Source organism: Malus sylvestris, chromosome 9 (genome assembly GCF_916048215.2).
Source record: "Malus sylvestris chromosome 9, drMalSylv7.2, whole genome shotgun sequence".
In the NCBI taxonomy this organism is placed as follows: Eukaryota; Viridiplantae; Streptophyta; class Magnoliopsida; order Rosales; family Rosaceae; genus Malus; species Malus sylvestris.
The window spans coordinates 5576795-5592607 of record NC_062268.1 but is presented as its reverse complement, the minus strand read 5'-3'; the positions used below and the strand labels follow the sequence as shown (position 1 = coordinate 5592607).

Below are 15813 nucleotides of genomic sequence, written 5' to 3'. Positions count from 1 at the left end.
GTATTTGTTCATCCTATATCGTGAAATTAACTTTTTAATATTTAATTTTAAATAATTTTTATCATACGATGTACCATAAATAGACAAAATACGTGGATTCCCGAGATTCTCCGGATCCTTATTGCTTATTCCAAATATTGTACCTTCAAGACTTTGCCCAAGAAACAGTACACCGGAAAAAAAAAAACAAAAAAACAAAAAAAAAAACAAGAGAGAGGAAGAACAGCAGAAACAGCCAAAAACCCATCTTTCAGATGTCTCCAACACAAACAAATCAATCCCCCACTTATTAGAGCTTCCGTGTTTATATATCCGATACCATGCATCTTTCACAGCAGAGCTCACTCCCCTTGATCTTCTTTTTAAGAACACAGATGGATCTGAAGTTGCAGTGAGAAAGTGAGTATGAAAAGCGAAGTCTTGAGAAGTTCAATGGGTATGAAGAAGCTCTCTTTACCTGTTCGAAATTAGGATAATTTCTTTCTAGTGTTCAAAAGAAGAAGAGGCTCTCTTAACAAAGGTATTATATTGTATAAGGACTGCCTAACAGCCCGAGGAAAAAGAAATCATGTTTTCATCTTCCAGTTATAATAGTAATACTGTAATTCCTTTTCAACATAACTTTCCCTTTTCTTCTTCTTCTTCTTCAAATTACCCTCCTCCTCCTCCTCCTCCTCCTCCTCCTTGTGCAAACCTAGAAACTTGCACCGGAGACACTTTCCTTCATCACATTCCTGATCCTCTCTCTGGTCAATTTTCACACCAAAATATTGCTTTAATGGCGCCTCCTTCTCATCAAACCCTAACCCATTTGGGAGTTTCATCAAACACTGTGCCTGGTATTATAAACTCTACCATATCATCCTCTTGTGGAGATCATCTTCATCATCATCAGTACTACCATAGTAACTATGGTAGCATTAGTAATGATAATATTATTCCTTATTTTCTTCATTCTTCTAGGGAAGATTTAGTAGTAGCACCGGCCGAGATGAAGAAAGACCGGCACAGCAAGATCTTCACCGCTCAGGGTTTGAGGGACCGTAGGGTGAGGCTCTCCCTCAACGTTGCCCGTCAGTTCTTTGACCTCCAAGACCTGCTAGGGCTTGACAGGGCAAGTAAAACCATCGAGTGGCTACTAAAAAAGTCCAGAAAGGCCATCAGGGATCTCGGAACACAGAAGAAGAACTTGAGCTGCAGTTCTGAGCGGTCCAAGAGTTTGTCTTCCACTTCCGAGTGCGACGAGGTTGTTTCGGACATAAACGAGGTGGAAAACCATGTATTGAGCAAAGAAAAAGAGATGGTGATGATGAAGAAGTTGAGCGAATCTAAATCTGCTGGAGCTTATGTTGCGAAAGAGTCGAGGGCAAAGGCAAGAGCAAAGGCAAGGGAAAGGACAAGAGAGAAAAAGATGTGCACTACTAGTAGGAGGCCTCATCAGATGTTGAACCAATTGAACTTATTGATTGAGCAGCTTGATGATCACGAAACAAACATCTCATCCTCGTCGAAGGTTAATTTTGGAGATCATCGTGTGAATCAAGAACTGGGATCCCTCTTGGCTAATCAAGCTCATCACCATCATCGTCACGAGGAGGATCAATCTGCTTTGATCAAAAGAAACAAAATGAAGTCATTTTCATCAGTAGTTTCCAATTATAATACTACTGATCAGAGTTCCAGCAATAGCCACCTCCAATTTCCCAATGCTTCTCAAAATTGGGACATCAATGGCGCTTTCCCAATGCCCTAGCATTAATTGTGCCATCGCCACCATCAATCTTAATTTCCACTGGTATACATATACACATATCTATTGTAGCCATGCCTCTCCTTAATTATTTATTTTTCGATTCCAGATTTAATGATTAAGATGTCAATCTGCAGGAACTGAAATCTTGGGAGGCCTAATTGTGGAATTATCCGGCGAATTTATTGATTATCTTCCAAATTATTAACTTCGATCAAAGAAGTAAGCTAGATTTTTGTTCATGTATTTCTTTGATTGCACATTAATATATCTATTGAGTCACCTGTTCCACTGTTTTTCAGCTCCTCAAGAGTTACCATAATGATCCAATTGAAGATAGGTTTCCTTAGCAATGCATATAACTAGTACTGGATCAGAATTACATATAGACCCCTACAAGCATGCATTGATTTATGTCAAAACCACATCCCTGGTGAAAACAACAAATGACTAATACTGATGACATTGATGAGATATTTGTTAATTAGTTATAACGTCTTTTTTTTGTTTTGTTTTAACTTATGATGTAAACATTTCTGTTCTAATTTTAAAAAGGTACAATTTAAGCGGGGATAGATATGCTATAAACAATCAAACTCACCACATAGGGTATATATTCATGTTCTGACAATTGGTATCTGATTTAACTAGTGATATCTTCAAAGAAAAGGAACAGTGCCAGGAGATACTTGATGAACATGCTTGCTGTAATGGGATTCATCATGACCAATATTACATGATAGTTGTTCCCTGTTTGATAAAAAATAAATATCACCTAATAGTTGTTCCCTGTTTGATAAATATTACATGATACTTGTTCCCTGTTTGATATTTGTCATGGATTTCGCACAATTCATCTTTACTACAACAACCATAAAATTAAAGATGGATGCCTATCGAATTATGGTTTCTTTTCCAAGGTGAAAAGGTTTATAGCAGATTTATGGGATGAGGAATGTGAAATTTCTATTCCCCTTTGTTTCTGGTTTTATTTCCTCCTTCCTAGCTTGTTATGCTAAAGGCTCCTTGGAAATTAAGCAAGACTGTAGCAATCTCATAAAAGTAAGCCAGATTTCCATGGAAATAGTTAATACTTGCTGCTAGGTTAGTTGTGCAGATTTGCATGCAATTTCTTGGCTAATTGCAATATCTTGAATTTCACAGTAATATATAAGGCTATAGCTTCTTGTCGATCGAATTGATAAGGATATATTAGTATTCAACAGCTAGCCAGGTGGACTATTGCACAAGGTGTGTGATGAACATGTTTATGCTTTGATTAAGAAGTTTGTGGAAGAATAATCAAACAAATCTTGGTAAACCTAAAGATTCATTAGTTTTTTCTTTTCCAAATAAATAGAAAGCTTTGATCGTTTGCATGCTTAATATTTGTATGACAAATACAGAATATATGTTTGTACATGCCATTTATGCAAAGGGATCTCTATTTTTTACAAAAAGTGGGGACTGGGTGTGGAATCCACTCGACATCGAACTTCAATAATCTGAACCGTCTAATTTGTAAGTCTCGATTCATAGATCATCCTTACAAAAATTCAATTCAATCCAAAATCATTTGCCAATATAATTATGAAGATCATTCTTATATAACAAAGTATTCGTTAATTATTTTTAACCCAATTAGATGTCTTAAATATTTTTGTTTTGGTTAATATTTTGCAAGGATGATCTATGAGGTGCAACTTGAAAAATAAATAGTTCAGATTGTTAAAATTCGATATCGTGTGGACCCCACAACTAATCCCCACTTTTATAAGAAGAAGAAAAATGAAGATCCCTTCCTTTAAAGGCTTCCTCTGTTTGTAATGGTCATAATGAATTAGGCTCCCTTTTAAGAAGTACGAACCCAAGAGTATATGTTAGATTAATTTATCTGTCAACAATGGAGAAACTTTTGTGTATACACGATTCTTATGATACGTAATGAATCAGAGAGACTACGTGTTATATTAACATCAATAATAATTAACATATTAAAATTAAAATACCATTTCATCATGTCGCAAGATGATGCTTAATTGACAAATAAAAGAGCAAAAAAGAAGTATATCCCACCTACAATAATGGCGCGTTTACATATAGGGAATGGGTATGGAGGAATGGGAATCAATCCACATTCCTGATCATTCCTCTGTTTACTAACACCTGGGAATGAAAAAAGTGCATGGGACCCACTTGATTTGGGGAATCAGATTCCCCAAACTTCCGAAATTCAATTCTTGACATTGAGGTGGTAATTGAATTCCTCGAAATGAAGCCTATCAGGAATCCATCTTTTGTACCAATATTACCCCCATACTTTTTTTCTAATTCCGAAACACTCATTGCAGTTTTCTGCAACCCTAGACCACCCTCTCTTCTGTCTTTCCCTAATCAACCACAAATATAACAGCCACCATATGTAGAATTATCACACCCATCCTCAACTTCAACAATCAAAATTTCAAATTTAGAGAAAATGAAAAGAAAAAAAAAAAGAACCCATCAGCCAAACATCATACCCACTACGATCAGTAGTAGGCGACCCGCTCAGGAAGCATATATGAGATCTCTAAACTTTGACCCACTCACCGGCTTTCACAGACGCATTGGATTGAACAGCGTTGTGAACCATCGCGGGAGTAACCGAGAAAGCGAAGAGGGAGGGCACGGAGGAGAGAGATAGAGGGTTTCAGAAATTGGGGCTAGGGGCGGTGGCTATGGGGGTAAGTGGGGTGGAGGGCAAGGAAAGGCGGGGATGGGGGAGGGTTGTTGCGACTGGGGAAATAAGGCCTTTAGGATGAAAGGCCAGTGTGGAGGAGACAGAGACAGACACAAGGGTTTTGGGTACAAAAAGAAACCTCTTTAATTAGTTTTATATAGATAAATTTTGGTATCTAAAATTAGTTTGATTAATTAGTATAAAAATAATTTATTTATATAAGGGCAATTTAGTAATCAAGCTAGTTTTAATTCTGATTCCAGTGAATTAGTAAACAACTTATATAGAACCAACATCATTCTTCTTCGATTCCAGACAGTTTTAGTAAACAACTTCAACAAGAATCTGATTCTACTTCCACCTCATTCCAATTCCTCCGTAATTCAATTCCTCCTCAATTCAATTCCTCTCAATCTGATTACGGATTAGTAAACGCGCCATAAGAAGCTTACGCCATTTTGATTTTCAAATTCTTCAAGAGGCATTATCTAGTTGGGGAATGATTTCCAGTCTTTTTTTTTTTTCTTCTCTTACATTTTTTTATAAGAATTTTTTTTCCTCTTATACATTCCTCTATTTTGATCTTTAAATTGAATAAATAAATAAAAATTAAGTCAGAAAAACTACCTGAACCATGTAGAAAGAGAAAAAAATGTGCTTGGAAATTATTATCTAGGCTGAGGTATTGCCTAACCTAACCCTAGTTAATGAAATGTGGTCTTGCCCTTTTCTGGAAATTTTAACGGGTCTAAAAGTTGGGTTGTCAAATTTCCCATCAGTTTTGGTTGGGTATGGTATTTCCACATTAAGTGGCACAAACCCACATATTTTGCGCCTTACATGTCCGGTGACACATCACCCTCAATGAAACCCAAAAATTGGAATCCGATCATTTTTGTGAGAATTTCGAAAATTCGTAAATCATATTTATTTATCGTATATTGTGAAATCAATTTTTCTTATTTGTTTGTATTCAATTTTAAATAATTTTTTACCACATAATTTACGATAACAAAATATTTGACTCCCGAGATCCTTACCAAGAGGATCCGGAGAAGATCCTTATTGCTTATTCCAAATATTGTACCTTCAAGACTTTGCCCAAGAAACAGTACACCGGAAAAAAAAAAAACAAAACAAAAACAAAAACAAGAGAAAGGAAGAACAGCAGAAACAGCCAAAAACCCATCTTTCAGATGTCTCCAACACAAACAAATCAATCCCCCACTTATTAGTGCTTCCGTGTTTATATATCCGGTACCATGCATCTTTCACAGCAGAGCTCACTCCCCTTGATCTTCTTTTTAAGAACACAGATGGATCTGAAGTTGCAGTGAGAAAGTGAGTATGAAAAGCGAAGTCTTGAGAAGTTCAATGGGTATGAAGAAGCTCTCTTTACCTGTTCGAAATTAGGATAATTTCTTTCTAGTGTTCAAAAGAAGAAGAGGCTCTCTTAACAAAGGTATTATATTGTATAAGGACTGCCTAACAGCCCGAGGAAAAAGAAATCATGTTTTCATCTTCCAGTTATAATAGTAATACTGTAATTCCTTTTCAACATAACTTTCCCTTTTCTTCTTCTTCTTCTTCAAATTACCCTCCTCCTCCTCCTCCTCCTCCTTGTGCAAACCTAGAAACCTGCACCGGAGACACTTTCCTTCATCACATTCCTGATCCCCTCTCTGGTCAATTTTCACACCAAAATATTGCTTTAATGGCGCCTCCTTCTCATCAAACCCTAACCCATTTGGGAGTTTCATCAAACACTGTGCCTGGTATTATAAACTCTACCATATCATCCTCTTGTGGAGATCATCTTCATCATCATCAGTACTACCATAGTAACTATGGTAGCATTAGTAATGATAATATTATTCCTTATTTTCTTCATTCTTCTAGGGAAGATTTAGTAGTAGCACCGGCCGAGATGAAGAAAGACCGGCACAGCAAGATCTTCACCGCTCAGGGTTTGAGGGACCGTAGGGTGAGGCTCTCCCTCAACGTTGCCCGTCAGTTCTTTGACCTCCAAGACCTGCTAGGGCTTGACAGGGCAAGTAAAACCATCGAGTGGCTACTAAAAAAGTCCAGAAAGGCCATCAGGGATCTCGGAACACAGAAGAAGAACTTGAGCTGCAGTTCTGAGCGGTCCAAGAGTTTGTCTTCCACTTCCGAGTGCGACGAGGTTGTTTCGGACATAAACGAGGTGGAAAACCATGTATTGAGCAAAGAAAAAGAGATGGTGATGATGAAGAAGTTGAGCGAATCTAAATCTGCTGGAGCTTATGTTGCGAAAGAGTCGAGGGCAAAGGCAAGAGCAAAGGCAAGGGAAAGGACAAGAGAGAAAAAGATGTGCACTACTAGTAGGAGGCCTCATCAGATGTTGAACCAATTGAACTTATTGATTGAGCAGCTTGATGATCACGAAACAAACATCTCATCCTCGTCGAAGGTTAATTTTGGAGATCATCGTGTGAATCAAGAACTGGGATCCCTCTTGGCTAATCAAGCTCATCACCATCATCGTCACGAGGAGGATCAATCTGCTTTGATCAAAAGAAACAAAATGAAGTCATTTTCATCAGTAGTTTCCAATTATAATACTACTGATCAGAGTTCCAGCAATAGCCACCTCCAATTTCCCAATGCTTCTCAAAATTGGGACATCAATGGCGCTTTCCCAATGCCCTAGCATTAATTGTGCCATCGCCACCATCAATCTTAATTTCCACTGGTATACATATACACATATCTATTGTAGCCATGCCTCTCCTTAATTATTTATTTTTCGATTCCAGATTTAATGATTAAGATGTCAATCTGCAGGAACTGAAATCTTGGGAGGCCTAATTGTGGAATTATCCGGCGAATTTATTGATTATCTTCCAAATTATTAACTTCGATCAAAGAAGTAAGCTAGATTTTTGTTCATGTATTTCTTTGATTGCACATTAATATATCTATTGAGTCACCTGTTCCACTGTTTTTCAGCTCCTCAAGAGTTACCATAATGATCCAATTGAAGATAGGTTTCCTTAGCAATGCATATAACTAGTACTGGATCAGAATTACATATAGACCCCTACAAGCATGCATTGATTTATGTCAAAACCACATCCCTGGTGAAAACAACAAATGACTAATACTGATGACATTGATGAGATATTTGTTAATTAGTTATAACGTCTTTTTTTGTTTTGTTTTAACTTATGATGTAAACATTTCTGTTCTAATTTTAAAAAGGTACAATTTAAGCGGGGATAGATATGCTATAAACAATCAAACTCACCACATAGGGTATATATTCATGTTCTGACAATTGGTATCTGATTTAACTAGTGATATCTTCAAAGAAAAGGAACAGTGCCAGGAGATACTTGATGAACATGCTTGCTGTAATGGGATTCATCATGACCAATATTACATGATAGTTGTTCCCTATTTGATAAAAAATAAATATCACCTGATAGTTGTTCCCTGTTTGATAAATATTACATGATACTTGTTCCCTGTTTGATATTTGTCATGGATTTCACCCAATTCATACAATTAAAAATGGATGCCTATCGAATTGTGGTTTCTTTTCCAAGGTGGAAAGGTTTATAGCAGATCTGTGGGATGAGGAATGTGAAATTTCTATTCCCCTTTGTTTCTGGTTTTATTTCCTCCTTCCTAGCTTGTTATGCTAAAGGCTCCTTGGAAATTAAGCAAGACTGTAGCAATCTCATAAAAGTAAGCCAGATTTCCATGGAAACAGTTAATACTTGCTGCTAGGTTAGTTATGCAGATTTGCATGCACTTTCTTGGCTAATTGCAATATCTTGAATTTCGCAGTAATATATAGGCTATAGCTTCTTGTCGATCGAATTGATATGGATATATTAGTATTCAACAGCTAGCCAGATGGACTATTGCACAAGGTGTGTGATGAACATGTTTATGCTTTGATTAAGAAGTTTGTGGAAGAATAATCAAACAAATCTTGGTAAACAATATAGTCAAGGTCCAAGGATAACGATGCCCTCACCGAATTTTGTTCTTTATGAATTGTGTAAAAAATTTATTCAAGATACTGATCGCATGTGTATAACTAAAGTATTTTAGTAAGGAGAAAATTTGGCAAAAACGGTGGCCCTGGCAATGGTTTTCTTTTTCTTTGGCTGGGAAATCTTTGATGTTGTAATAGTTCAAAACACAATTTTTAATCTACTTATAAAGCTCTCTTTAATTTGCACATGAGAAAAAAAAAAAAAAACTTATACCGAATAAGTTAATCCTGTGCGGAGAATTAGATATTGTTCTTTCTCATGTTTACATATATATGCATTTATTTTGAAGATTGACGATGTTTCCTGTTTTCTCTTCCTGGAGCTGGTTATGTTGTCTATATCTATATATTATTATTATTACTATTAAGAGAACCCTCCTTGTTAACTTTTTATCCCATTTTTCCCGTTTTGCCCTCACTTTTGATACACAATACTTACATAATGAGGGCACAATAGTAATTTAGTATCTTTTGAGAAAATGATAATCATATCCCTATTTTTTCTATTTTACCCTCACTTTTGATACACAATATTTACATAAGGAGGACAAAATAGTAATTATGTAATATTTAGATAAAATATGCACTTATTAAGTGAAATTGTCATACCATCATTTTTTCATACTCTTTTTAAAATTTTAAAAACTAATCACACTCCTTAATAAAAAAACAAAAAAATAAAATGAAATTGTTCACACACACACAGAGTATGTGCTCATCAGCTAGTTTCTATTATGAAATGCATTAAAAAACGCACACATATAAATACAACATTTATGTTTTGAAGTTATAATGTACATATATAGTATTTCAATGGGTCAAATTCATTAAATTCATGGTCCTATATTTAATCGCTCCGTAAGGAAATTGCTAAAGCTCTAATTATATGTTACACACGTACATACATGGAGATATTTCCACTAGCAATATCACGTGCGGTAAGAGGTTTACCAAGATATTTTGAAGTTTGATCTCTGTATCCTGATCTGGGAACACAACCTAATTTTAGTTCGTACTAGTTTAGCTTGAAGTTAAATTGCTAGAGAAACTGAAAAGAAGTGTAGATAGAGGATCATGAAAATCGTTTAAGCGTGCATGTATCTGTCTTCCCATCTACCCTAGCTTCCCCTGTCCTTCCTTCCCCCCTTTCTCAAGCTAGCTAGCCCTAGACATTTAGGAAGTATGTCATCTAATTTTTTATTTTTAGATCTGACTGTCTACAGTGAGTCAATAGATAGCACTTCTAAGAAGTAAGAGAGTAGTGTGGTCACCAATTTAGTGTATTTTTCTTCACTAGTAAATCAAATATCTCAGGTTTGACTGATTATATAGATGGTAAGTTCAAAATATAATAATCAACTCATTGTGTGACTTTTCCTAAATCTCCACTCTTTGTATATCATTGTTCTAATGTTATGGAAGCCATATTGTTGTATCACATTTGTTTACCATTTTATATGACAAGTGACGTGTACATGTCAATTAAAGAGTTTATCTCTTTGGATTTTTGTTGTAGACATCATTTGCCACATCATATAATATACTAATATGGTGTATATATATGATTTCTCTAGAATTACTCTTTTATTATATATGTATTAAAAACTATGATCGATCATGGTTGCTACTTCGAAAGAGAACATTATCTACTCTCTAGTTATACATGTACTAGTATATGCCTACACACAAAGTGTGAATTTTTTTTACTTTTGTTGTTAAAATCGAAAGAGAGAGGTTAGAAATGATAACATTACATGTAGGTGAGGATTAAAAAAAAAGAAAAATTTTGCCTTGTGAAATTACATTACTGTCTTTAACATTTTTGTTGTGAACAAAGATGTCTTTTCACCATCTTATAGTTGACAAATAAAGTTTCATTAACGTAGTTTTAGATATGCTTAATCGAGCGTCTTGCAGTTTCACCACAAGTGAATCTTTGTTGTTTAATAATCTTTTCACTTTTAGTTTTTGAAAAACTAAAAGCTACTTTGTTTAGATTTCAAATTTTAGCTTAATTTTTGTTTCTAATTTTCATGAAAATATTTATCAAACAAGTTTTCAGAGAAAATTAAAAACAAAAAATTGAAAACTGAGTGCCCGTTTTCATTTATTAACCATTTCATTTTTGTTATTGGTTTTATTGTTGTCTTCTTCTTTTTTCACCTTCAAAATTTTGTTTTAATTTCTTCATTTCTCTCCCGCCACCTTTCTTCATAGTAACATTGGAAAATCAAATATTTTCACCGGAGACCAGACAGACCAGACAGATCAAATGAAATATCATCAAAATTACGAAACAACACCACACATCAAGAGACGATATATTCAGGTAACTGGGTGAAGATAGCAGAAAAAGATAGAACCAAGTTCAGTTCGAATCTTAGTGGAAAAGAAAAACAGAACAAATTCACCAAAAAAAATAACGATATAAATGTGGAAAGTTACCTGAAACTGAGAGAGCCTTCATATGATTCATGCAAGAACAGCCATTGGAGTTAATCAGAGAGTGAGGTACATAGAATAGTGGAAGTCAAAGCACTTCAATCTTCGAACTCTGACAAACTTCATATATTCTGTACTCTCAATACACGACTCAAATTTTGACTAACAAATAATAAAAGACATTGGAGAAAACTCTTTTCTTCGGTCCATTAGATTTGTGGGATGTTTGAGTTTGCAGAAAACTCAAGCTATCATTTTTAAAACATTGTGACTGTTGCTTAAAATTTCAACGAACAGACGCAACTCATAAATTTGAATTCATCTATAATACATAACTCTTATTCTTCATTCATATAAAAATTAAATATTATAATATGAAAGATAATATATAATTTCCAACAGCTTCAAACCACGCCTTCGATCAGTTGGGCATGGCAATACATAATACACAGTGGCAGCACTGGTAGTTCGTCAATGACCAGTTTTTTATACATAAAAAACCCTGCCGAACTGGACTGGAGACAGAAAGGTTATGGACACTGGTACCAGAGAGCTGAGACCTAGTCTCTCTCTGCATATATCAAATGCAAAGCGATTGATTTATGTCAAAATCTAATATAATAATTGCTGACTTTTCAGCGAGTGTACACAGAAGTACCCCATATCTAATATAATACCCAGCAGAATCTGCTTTTGGAAGTCCGGAAATGTGGAAATATGGAAACACGGTGCACCAGAAAGCTAGCTGATCGATAGTAGGTGGGTAAGAGATCTGGGCAACACTGTAGCCACTGAATAGCTTTCATTTTCATCATGATCACTTTTATGTTCTTGCATCATAGTGTAGACATTAAAATTTCGGTGAAACAAATACTCTTCAATACATTAAAAGTTTCGATATGTCAGGGCATACGCGACATACGTCATGCATCTCACAAGTGTACACATGGATGTGACTCATCAAATTTAGACAAATCATCAAGAAAGATACGTGTCAACACTTGACGGAAAATAATTATTTGATTTTAATTTAATTAAATCAAATGTAATTGATGGAGTCAAATTACGAATTGGTCCACAAATCGAGTCAAGCTTCTTTTGTCAATTAATCAAGCCCACAATCAATGTCAAATCCATCCATAAGCAAAGCTTTGAGAGTTTATAAATACGAGACTCCAAGACAAAGAAACAGGCCAGAAAATCATTCACGCCCAGACGTTGAAGCTTTGAAACTCTGAAGCTCTCAAGCACTCGAACCCCAAATAATCAAGAAGACTCGGAAAACCCTCCCTGTTTTTCGTCAAACCCATAAAGAATCATCAAGCACTACTACTCTCCCGGTTCTTCCATCACCACAAGCTAAATCCTTGCAGCAATCATTCATCCGAGATCAAGTCATTGCAACCCTCGAATCAACAACACACATCTACACATCTTCGGAGAACGAATAAGAGGAAACTTTGTAAACAGAGATTGCAACCTTACATTTACATTAATACAATACAATTATTTTGTATACGTGTTCTTATTTCATTTGCTACAGGAAATTTGTGTTTGCACATGATTTTAGGTTTAGGATTGGAAGTTCAAGCTGAACTGAAGCAACTAATTTACTTTCCTAGAAAATCAGAAGAAAAAAAAGTCCCCAACAATTATGCATTTTATACAAGAGCTCAATCGGAGAAAAAACTCCTCATCTATAGAATTCACTTTTTATGTTCTTCATTATGATATTTCTTTGATGCCCTTTGCTTCTCTGAAACTCTGAAGTGTTAACTTAAAGATTTCTTTTTCTTTTTTTCTAAATTAAGTGTTTATGTGTTCTTCACACGCAAGCTCCTCAAAACTCGATTTTCTTACTCGAAAACACTTCAAACATAGTTTTCTTACCCAGTCATATGGACTAATGGTAACGCATATCCTTCTGGAATTTAAACTTCGAACTTTTTTCACTCATGAAAAATGATAACTCAAACCATTGAGTTTTAAAAATTAAGAAACATTTACTGTAATACCATGTACCAATCACCAAAAACTCTTCTAACTATTTTCTGTTCACAGGTGCTTATAATTTTATTTAAAATTAAAAAAAAAAAAACTCAACGTGCTTCAATTAAAATCACTTCTCTTAGAAGCATCTTTGCCAAAGAACGAGCCCAGAATCTGGACTAGTAATGGGTTAAATATTGTCCATAGGAAAAATCAACATAATGATCACCCAAATTACACAGAATTGACAGAAAATGAAATTAAAGAAAAAGAATTACACAAGGACTATAGGATAACCAGACCATATAAGCAAACACAACCACAATCGTCTGGCCCAACACTAAATACAATGGGCCTCAACTGAGCCCACATAGGTAGTAGCTAAAGCCCAATTGACCCAACCCAAAAATCGTAGTTAAATGGGGGAGAAAAGAGTACCTATTTGTACTTGTAGCAGTCACATTGCTTGCTGAAAAAGAAGAAGAAGAAGAAGAAGAAGAGGAAGAACCAGAGAAAGCTAAATGGAGGCACCGAAGACAATCGAGCACCAAATCGGAGGGATCCAGAACGACGCCCTTCGATTCGGACTTCACGGCGTCAAGAGCGACCTCGTCGGCGCTCACCCTCTCGAATCTGCTTTGGAATCGGTATTTTCCCTCTCTCTCTCTCTTGCTCTCTTTCTCTCTCTTGGTTTTTGTTGTTGTTTGTTTGGAATTGAAGATGTGTGATTAAATTTTGTTTATTTGGGTTTATTTGTTTGTTGGGTTTTAGGCGAAGGTAACGCAGGAGCAGATAAATAGGAAAATCTTGGGGTACACTTATGGAAGTGCGTTTCCATTGAAGATGGATCTCGAAAGGCAAATCCTTTCTCGGTATGGGATTCGTGTTTTTGTCGAATTCTGGCTTCTGTTTGTGAATTGTTGTAATGGGTTTGTCTTATTTTTTTTATAATTGAGTAGAAGTAAACGTGTGTTGCTATGTTGAAACGTTAGGGTTTTTTCTCTTGTTATGTTTGTCTATTGCGCTTTCTTGTTGCGAAACAAGGTCAAGGTCGTGTGTTTTGTTTGGAATCGTTGTGGGATTGTTGGTTTTGTATCATAAGGGTTGCGAGTACGAAAGTTTTGCATTAGAGCTTTGTTGGTGGTTCTGTCTGTGCAGATGTTAATCTCTTGTGCAGTTTTTGCTCTTAGGTTGTGCCCGGTTTGTGTCGTTATTTCTCACTCATTGACAAAAAAACTGGTTCAATCAGGAATAAGATGGTGGGAATTTGTGATCTATGTTCTTTCGTGTCCTCTATATTGAGTTGATTATAACTGGCTGGATTATGTCTTTACCATGCCTGATTGCGATCCAAGTTATGCCATATAGATAAGGAAACACCAGTTCCCTATCAATTTGAGGTGTTTTTATACATTTGTTGTGCTAACTTTTTAGTTGTATCAGATATCCAGACCGAGTATGAGTGAAAAAACAAGAGCTTAACAGAATCTTTTGTCTTTTAGTCTGAGGTTGAAGTTCATATATTGTTGGTTGACCGTGGATGTATTTGTATGTGCTGCTTATTATAGTGACTATGTTTTTTTTGTATCACATGCAGTAATGGACTTTAAATCTGAGTTGTACTCTATTCTTTGAAACAACTGCAGATTTCAGAGGCCTGCTGGCCCAATTCCTTCCTCAATGCTGGGTTTGGAGGCGATGACCGGAAAATTGGATGATTTCGGCTTTGAGGATTACCTGAATGGTAAGAAAATACTCTTCATATACAAAGTAGATAATATTGGTATCCTAAGCTTTAACTGTTCATGGTTTCTGTTTGAACTCCTTCAATGTTTATGATACAATCGGAGCCTTCTTACGTTCCTCTTTGTAAAGAACTCACCAATCAGGGTCCTCTTGTAATTCTCTCTTTTAAACATCCATAGTAATCCTCATGAATTTCGAACATGCAGCCTTTTTTTTCTTCTAATCAATTGGTTTTTAATTAGGGTTGATGTCATTAGGAATTTTGTAATTTGATTCTTCTTTTAATTTCTTTCCATCTTCAAGATGCTAATATTACAATTATGGATCATTAAGTAACAAGTAATGAGTTAAAACTTCTTGAGTGGAAAACCCCTAGATTTGGCTTATATCGTTTTAATTCCATGCCAATCCTCGGAATTGAGTTGGTATGCATATATTTTAGACCTTGCATTCTTATAGAAGCTAAGTTTAAACGATCATGGTAAAACTTAGGAAGAAAGCAGTTCATATTGTTCTAATTTTCTTTAACCAAGTGAAACGCAAACTGTTGCTTCGTTCTTTTAACCCATTAATTGTATGATTGTGTTGGTTTCTTATATGTTTCATTGTCCTGATTGCAGACCCCCGTGAATCTGAAACATTCCGGCCTGTGGACACACATCATGCAATGGAAGTTCGCCTTGGGCTGTTGAAGGGTCCAGTCGCCCCAAGCTTTATGTGATCCTCGTACTTTCTTGCCGAAAGAAGAGGATTAGTATCTTTGCGGTGGATTTATACTTTTGTGTCAATGTTGTTCTTAAATTGTGATTGTCTGTCACGCTGAGTTGAAAGGTCCAGACATTGATATTGTGGAGTTACATTTACTTTGGAGTAGTATTGGGTTATCTTCTATCCAATTACAGTTCCCCTATTTGGTACTTTCAATTTTATTTTGAAAATTTAGCTCCAACTCTTGATCTTGCATGTGGCCATGTGAATGATTCTACCAGAATCCTAACCTCAGATGATTTTGCTAATGCTTATGGGAGGATTGAGCATGCTCATCAAAACAATCTTAAACGAAGTGGTGATGTTCACTCTCGTTTTTTCTTTCTGCACTCCTCCCCTTGTTTAATACGT

The 15813-nt window shown here is 35.7% G+C and overlaps 3 protein-coding genes across 8 annotated transcripts; all 3 read left to right on the top strand.

The window, feature by feature from the left end:
- The first annotated feature begins 69 nt into the window (after positions 1-69).
- Positions 70-9067, top strand: LOC126583029 (transcription factor TCP2-like). Of its 6 annotated transcripts, none has more exons than XR_007609647.1 (3): positions 70-1795; positions 1888-1972; positions 8304-9067. XR_007609647.1 is itself a non-coding variant. In XM_050247332.1 (2 exons), the coding sequence occupies exon 1, from the start codon at positions 569-571 to the stop codon at positions 1751-1753; it is 1185 nt and encodes a 394-aa protein (XP_050103289.1). In that variant the 5' UTR covers positions 71-568; the 3' UTR covers positions 1754-1795; positions 1888-2103. The 6 variants fall into 6 exon arrangements, 1 of the variants encoding a protein (XP_050103289.1); XR_007609646.1 differs by lacking the exon at positions 8304-9067 and adding an exon at positions 7809-8289; XR_007609645.1 differs by lacking the exon at positions 8304-9067 and adding an exon at positions 7461-7511.
- Positions 5725-7453, top strand: LOC126583031 (transcription factor TCP2-like). The gene is made up of 2 exons (XM_050247333.1): positions 5725-7203; positions 7296-7453. The coding sequence occupies exon 1, from the start codon at positions 5983-5985 to the stop codon at positions 7159-7161; it is 1179 nt and encodes a 392-aa protein (XP_050103290.1). The 5' UTR covers positions 5725-5982; the 3' UTR covers positions 7162-7203; positions 7296-7453.
- Positions 9068-13387: 4320 nt separating the features above from the next.
- LOC126583034 (cyclin-B1-2-like) lies at positions 13388-15643 on the top strand. The gene is made up of 4 exons (XM_050247337.1): positions 13388-13595; positions 13720-13820; positions 14595-14692; positions 15315-15643. The coding sequence occupies exons 1-4, from the start codon at positions 13470-13472 to the stop codon at positions 15413-15415; spliced, it is 426 nt and encodes a 141-aa protein (XP_050103294.1). The 5' UTR covers positions 13388-13469; the 3' UTR covers positions 15416-15643.
- The last annotated feature ends 170 nt before the right edge of the window (positions 15644-15813 follow it).